This window comes from Glycine max, chromosome 8 (genome assembly GCF_000004515.6).
Source record: "Glycine max cultivar Williams 82 chromosome 8, Glycine_max_v4.0, whole genome shotgun sequence".
In the NCBI taxonomy this organism is placed as follows: Eukaryota; Viridiplantae; Streptophyta; class Magnoliopsida; order Fabales; family Fabaceae; genus Glycine; species Glycine max.
In genome coordinates, this window is record NC_038244.2 from 10,260,993 (window position 1) to 10,268,804 (window position 7,812).

A 7,812-nucleotide genomic window follows, 5' to 3' on the forward strand; every position below is an offset into this window, starting at 1 on the left:
ATAGGTATAATTTTTTTTATACATAACAATAAAAAATTATCCTATTGCCACATTATATTAATCGGTAAGATTACGTGATAAAATAATTAAATCTCAGTGAGTTATATTTATAGCATAAATGTATGAATATAATTTAAAAGTCCTTAAAATCTTTGTGTGATATTATGGCTTTTGATTCTCATCAATAAACGAAGAATTTACCATAAAAAAATATAAAAATAAAGTACTTAGTGCTTACAATATAAAGGACTTTTATCTTATGGTTTATTATGATATTTTTGTTAATTTTTATAATAATTATTTTAAAAATCATACTTAACATGAATTGATAACAAAAAAAACTATATCGACAAATATATAAAAATTATAAAAGAGTATTACATGTCTGTATATTTTGGTTGGCTACAGAATTTGAGTTTGCTTGTAAAGGCACCCAAGAAGGTCTGTTCCCCCTTCTCAGTTTGGATGCTCATTCTAGTCTCTTCTGCAAGAAGACCTTCATAGCCTCATGTGCAACACAGGCTCATCATATCAGAGGAATGTTTCGATAAATTTCTCCAAAATAAGAGGAAAAAGTTAAATGAGTTTAGGCATGCGTTAATGTGTAAAAATTCTTACATATTAGCTTTTCCAAAAATATATTTTTAACTTATATATAAATTAATGTTAGTTTATGAAAAGGTTTTTTTTATCAATATTTACGAAAAAAAAATATCTAAACATACCTTAAGAAAATTTGGTTAGAATATGATGACTTTAATATTGCTATGCAATTTGTCATCCATTGAGTCAAAAAAGCGTATTTATAACAAAAAAAATTAGGTAAATTGAGTGTCGAGAATTTAGAAGCAAAATAAATTTTGAGATTAAAATTATAATTATAGGCTATTTTCAAACAAAATTTTGTGAGAGTGAAATATGAACAAACTTTTTGTGGAACGTGAATTATATTTTTATCAACTGAACTAATTTAAGTTGGTAGTTACTATTATTTTTCTTAATTTTTGTTGTAAAAAAAAAAAAAAAACTTAAACGCTAGGTATGATAATGAGGCAATGCAGGAATGGATATTGGTTCTCCGTCCCTGTCTCCGCTCCCCAACCTTGTCCTGATTCCAATAAAGATAAAATTTTGCACCCTTCCATGTCCCCATTCAGACTCGGATACTACTTGTTTTCGCTCACCGGAAATTATTATTACTTTCTAAAAATATATTTGTATGTTTTTTTTTATCTAATTTAAAATTCAAAATTAATTTTAAATGTCAATTAATTGAGTAGGTCATAAAGATCTAATGGTTCATAACATAAATTCAATCTATTACAATAAAAAAAAAATGAGGTCAAGTCTCATGAAAAGATAAACATATATAAGAGAAATATAATCAATATATTTTTCAAAAACGGGACAGAGTCGAGTAATTACATATCAATTCTTGTCTCGCCTTGTTTTAAAAAGGCAAATAATGCTCATATATATACTTAATTAAAGTGTGTATTCTCATATAAGTTAAGGTAAATTTAAGTAGATATCCACAAATACCGAGATTTTTGTCACTCCTATTAAACACCAATTATTTTATAATAAAGAGTAATGTTTAGTAATAATATGGCATGCATTTACACATGTGAAGTCATATGCCATCTTAAAGTAAATATTAATGTAACATGTGCTGAACAGCATTTGTAAATTATGGTAAACGTCTAATACTTAGTTTGATTATTAGATATAAAAAAATGTAACATGTTTCAGTATATGTTACATAATTATTACAAATGATAGGGATAACTTTAAAAAATAAAATCAATAAAAAAATGAAATAACATTTTTTTAAAGTCTAAAGTAAAAAATTGTTATATTTGTAAAGTCTAAAATAGTGGAAATAACATGTTTCAGTATTTGGAAAGGAGAGTTGTGATGCACCTGCTAGAGCAGCGCGCGTGAAAGTATGTATTACTACGCTGACGTAACGCAAACCTTAAGCCGGCTTAAATAGTGGACGCAAGCTGCCGAAAGCCACGCCGTTACCATTTTCATCTGTCCACACTGTGCGCTCCTCGAGGAAACGGTCGAAAAAACTGAAGCGTAACCGGCTAACCCGGTACCCCAAAAACAAAAAAGTTGCATTTGGGTTCATTTCATAGCCAACCGCAGTAGCAGTCACCTAACCCCAGTCAGATTCTAACCCACCTTGGTTTATTTAAAGACACAAACTCTCTTCAACCCCTGGCCTGTGAACTTGTTCACCCTTCTTCCCTTTCTCACTTACCACTCTCCCCCTTCTTTCCAAAACACTCCCTTTCCCTTTCTATTCACTTCCCCTACCCTTCCGTGATGATGTAGATAGAGAATAAAAAGAGACCAGTGTGCAGTGAGAAAGAGATTGCTCACTTCTTGTGTGGGTTTGTTTTGTTCTTTGTGTTGGAATTTGTTCATGGGTGAAGAAGGAGAAGAGGTGTCAAGAGAGAAGGAACAATACATGGGAGTTTATGGAAATGAGTGGTTGTATTGTGGTTGCTCTGCAAATTGGCGCCGTTTAAGACACCAGAATTCCTGTTCCATGCCTTTTTTCAAGTGAAAAAAAAAAACAATTACTTGTTATCTCTCAGCTTTTCTTCTTGAGATCTTAATATACATTGACTTAAAAAAAAAAAAAAAAGGGATCAAATTTAAGTTCCTTGATCTTAATAAAGTTCCGTGCTTTTGTTTGTACTCATGAAGAGACTTGGCAGTTCTGATTCTCTGGGTGCTCTCATGACGATTTGTCCACCAACAGGTTAATTGAAAAAATTGAAACTTCGGTTTTTAACTTTATTTCCATTTTATTTCAAAATTCAGAAACAGATCCATGATGCGTGTTTCATGTTTGTGCCTTGTCTTGTCTCAACTTTTTTTCACAATCAACCATCCCAATTACTCAAACCCTTCCTTTTTTTAATACTCAAATTCCTTATTCTGTCTTTTTTTTTTTATATAAGTATTACATTACAACTCATCATGTTGAATTATGCTTTGTGTTCGTTTGTTTCAAGAGACAACAACAGTTACACTTAGACCAACCATGATTATGTCTTGATTTGAAAACAGACGAACACAGTCCGAGGAACAACCACGCGTATGGGAGGGAGTTTCAGTCCATGCTGGAAGGACTCGACGAAGAAGGGTGCGTGGAAGAACCAGGGCACCACTCTGAGAAGAAACGACGACTAAGCGTGGATCAGGTGAAGGCTTTGGAGAAGAACTTCGAAGTAGAGAACAAACTCGAACCTGACCGAAAGTTGAAGCTGGCACAAGAACTTGGCTTGCAACCAAGACAAGTTGCGGTTTGGTTCCAAAACCGTCGTGCCAGATGGAAGACAAAGCAATTGGAAAGAGATTACGGCGTCCTCAAAGCCAATTATGAATCACTTAAACTTAACTACGACACCCTCCAACAAGACCACGAAGCCTTACTCAAAGAGGTAGAGTTAATTACACTTGTATTGCCGATGTGGAATCTTTACAAGTACTGAAAGGTTGTTTGATTGTTGTGTTGGCAGATAAAGGAATTGAAATCGAGGCTGGTGCAAGAAGAGAACAACAACAACACTGAAAGCGATGTTTCGGTGAAGGAAGAGATGCTGACCACCACGCTCTGTGAAACCGCCATTCCTGGATCGGACACGAAGGAGTTGAGTTACGAGTGTTTTAACAAGAGTGATGAGGTGGGAGGGGGTTCTTCTGTGTTCCATGTGGATTTCAAAGATGGCTCTTCTGATAGTGACTCAAGCGCGATCTTGAACGAGGAGAACAACAACCACAGCCCCAACAATAACGCGGCGATTTCGTCGTGTGGGGTTCTGCAAAGTCACGGGCTTTTGTTGTCGCCTTCTTCGTCGTCGATGAACAACTGTTTCCAGTTCCAGAAACAGTACCAGACGACGACGACGCAGTACGTAAAGATGGAGGAGCACAATTTTCTTAGCGCCGACGAGGCCTGCAATTTCTTCTCGGATGAACAAGCACCAACTCTGCAGTGGTACTGTTCAGAGGAATGGAGTTAAGAGGAAGAAGCTTAATGAGGTTTAATTAATTGAGAGCGAGGGAGGGCATTTTGCAGGGTGTATAGTAATGGGATTGAGAGAGAAACTTTGTAAAAATGAAATGCTGAAGATTGAAGAAGAGAGGGAATGAATTGAAGAGCTTGAGAGAGAGAGAGGGGAGGGGGTTGAAGCACACGCATGGCTTGGGGTCAGAGATGAGAGGTTGATGACGATAAAAAGGGGTAATAATAATACTAATAATCATCAATCTCTCGGCCGTGCGGGGGTAATTTATGAATAATAATGATGATTAGGTCCTAATGAAATCTATCTATCTAGTGAGTAATGCTGTAAAAATCAGTCCACAATTCACCTCTGCTTCCACTCCTTCCTCTCCCACCACTTTTATCGGCTTTTGTAATTTTATCCAGACTTTAACTAGATTAATTTGTCCTTTTTTTATTTATCAAAATCCCCAATTCATAAGTTTTTAAGATTAAAATTAAATTTCTGTAAAAAAAATAAAATTTTTATGGTTTTTTAAAGAATTTTTATATGAGGTTAAATGTTTTTATATTATTGTTTTAATCATAATTTGTATTTTATTTTGTAAACTATCGATGTTTTTTTCATTTTTATTAGCATACTAAAAGTATTTAGGCTTAATATGAAATTTTATTCGGGTATTTTGCTTCTGTTTTTTTTTTTACAAATTTCATCCCTAACAAATTAATTTAACTTATTTTATTCTTAAATCTTAAAAATTTATGAATTTTATCCTTTGTTATTTATTTATTTATAACATAATTATACTTTTTATTTGTATCTATTTTTTATTTTACTTTAACAAAATTTATTTTTAATTTTTGTGTTTATTAATGAATAAGAGAATTCGTAAGTATTTTAAAATTGGATAAACTTCACTAAAAATTAGTGAAGTTAAAAGATAAAACATACAAAAAGACCTTAAAATTCAGCAAACCTTTATCATTGATGAACTTCACATCTCCCAAACATAGATATGGCGGAAGAGAATTTAGAACCTGAAAAATACGTAGCGAAGAATATTCCGTCACCTTCACCAACATTACTAGATGAAAGCCTTGGTGACGTTTTTGCTCCCCACCCCCACTATCTTTATCATCAAGACTACCAAGGACAAACTAAGTTTTCCCTAATCATCTGTTGGTAACAGCCACTATGCGTTATCGCTCTTATCCAACCACATTTTACTACAAACAAGTGTTTTATTAAAGAATAACTATGGAAAACAAAAATATTAATATATTAAAAAGGCAAGATTTTTTTTTCAAAAATTAAGAGAAAATAGAAAATTTTAAAAACTAAAATCCCACCAAATTGTTCTGAATTTTATAAACACTCTTTCCTAAAAGAAAATAAGGTTAAGTTTGACAATTTATTTTAATTAGTTTCTAACTTATTTTATTAATTTAAAAGTTTGTTTGATTGCTTCATAAATAAATTTTTTAAATAATTTCTAGTGTTTTTTAAAAAGTTAAATTTTAATTTATAATTTTTTATATATTTTTTCTTTTTTATCTTTAAAGTATTTGACCGAAATTCCTAGATTAATATTTTTTAGTTTATTTATACTAATAATATTAGCATAAGTATTATGTGTGTGCAAATGATAGCATATATAGAAGTATTATGAATCAATGCAACCAAATAGGTAAACACATAACACAACATGAATTAAATTGCCTTGGCTGATGTTGATTAGCTTCATAAACCCAACTTAATCTAATTCAATTTACCTTTTAACTCATCAAAATGAATAAATCATAAGTTAACTTATCAAATAAATAAATATAAATAATTTAAACACGACGTCACAATCATAAAAATATTACAAATTTATCTTAACATAAATATTTTTAGAAATTATCACCATGAGTTAAATAAATATAAAATAAAGTAACAAATTAACATGAAATTCACAACGTTTCATATAATATTTTGTCTAATAAATTAATATTTAATCACAAAATTTATAAAAAATATATAATAAAAAAGTACAAATCCAATTAATCAATCTAACTCATTCCAATCAGTTCTTTAACTTATTGGATTGATAGATTATGTGAGTTGGATTATACAAGTTGAATCATCCAACTCAACTTAATTTTTTGAATTAATTGAGTTGACCCATTAAATTTCACTCACTTTAACAATTTCAAACTTTTTTTATATAAATAACATTTTCAAACTAGAGACAATGTTGCAGCAATCTCAATTATAAAATAAATATTTTAATTCTTAAATATTTAAATATTGGATAATTTAATATAAACATTTAAAGACCAAAATCAATAGTAGTAATTATAAATTTAAGGATTACTTGGATGGAGAAGGAATTCAACTAGTTTATTATCAAACGAAATGTTGTCCAATTTGGCATCTAATAGTCGTGCATGAGATTTTGGGAGCCAGTAGTACTAGTAGGTATGTTTGTGTTTCCTTTACGACCTTTACTACCACTTTAATCAAATCTGTGCTAAAAAAGAAAAAGACAAAATATGATTAAAGAAAACGTCCCTAAAAAGCTGTGCCGTATGATTGGATCTGCTTCGTAACATTAACATCCTTCACTTTTGTGTTAAAGTTTAAAAGCTAAAAATAAAAATAAAACCCCCCAGCACACAGTATTTTTCAATTTTTCTATCAAGTAAGATCAAAGCATATGCATCGGGGTCAATGTAGTGCATATTTAAAAGAAGAAGATTTCTTAAAATAATATTATGATTATGAAAAAAAATAAAGAGAAAGCAACCCCACGAACAGCCAATAAGAAGATGCACGACACGTAGGCTGTGTTTGCTTCCTGAGAATGCAAACCCCCTTTCTTTTTTTCTTAAAACAAAACCACATTTTTATTGTGGGGTGTACGGATGGAGTAATGGGGATCAGCACACTTGATAAACCCGCTTGTATTGCTTGCAGGGTCGCACATGGCACCATCTTCTCTCTCTCTCTCTGATATTCTGCACTTAACTTTTGTGATCGTGCGTACGAGTACGTGTTCTATTTCTTCTTCAAACCCATTCATTGTACACGTGTACGGTGATGGGGCTGGTCCACCGCTTTGTTCAAACGGTCCCTCATCATGAACAGGACTGCGTGTGTAGTCATGGCACCTTATTTGATAAACACATTTAACTTATTACTTTATAAAACTATAGGTACTTCAAAAATACTAATTTCCATACTCCAAACTAAAACCCTGGAAATAACGGGTAATTCAGTTTGTTCATTTTTTTCTCCATCATCTGTTGATATTTAATTAAAGGGTGATGTGGTGAAGCGGGGAAACACTGTTTTGCTTTTCCTTGACCTTTGAGAAATTCCAAACAGCAATTCTCGGACAGGGTCCCAGTCCAAGTTGGAAGAATGGTACGCTATGTAAATTTATCGTAATGAAATTGATATTATTTATCAATATGTGGATGAATTATTTTTCTAGTGGAAAAGACGAGCAGATTCCATTTGAAGGTTTGATTTTCCAATACCCATTGAATTGGAAGTTAGGAGGGGTAAATTGGGCCAGATAGAGAAAAGTAATGCAGTACCCCCGAAGGAAAACAAAGAAATTATTAAAAAAAGGAAAAGAGTGGTCCCCTACATGGCGCCCCTAGCTTTGATTCCTGTGTTGGTAGAGCCATGTGATGTGGGTCCCACCATTGCTGCATCGAACATGTCAATTTCAAAGAGGTCACCGTCACGTAAAAATTGCAACAAAGCTGGAAGCTGGACGACCAGAATGTGTACA

General features: G+C 32.3%; 1 protein-coding gene across 1 annotated transcript; it reads left to right on the forward strand.

Annotated features, from left to right (window-relative positions):
* The first annotated feature begins 2,228 nt into the window (after window positions 1-2,228).
* Window positions 2,229-4,379, forward strand: HDL56 (homeodomain-leucine zipper protein 56). The gene is made up of 3 exons (NM_001251513.2): window positions 2,229-2,776; window positions 3,088-3,461; window positions 3,540-4,379. The coding sequence occupies exons 1-3, from the start codon at window positions 2,716-2,718 to the stop codon at window positions 4,041-4,043; spliced, it is 939 nt and encodes a 312-aa protein (NP_001238442.2). The 5' UTR covers window positions 2,229-2,715; the 3' UTR covers window positions 4,044-4,379.
* The last annotated feature ends 3,433 nt before the right edge of the window (window positions 4,380-7,812 follow it).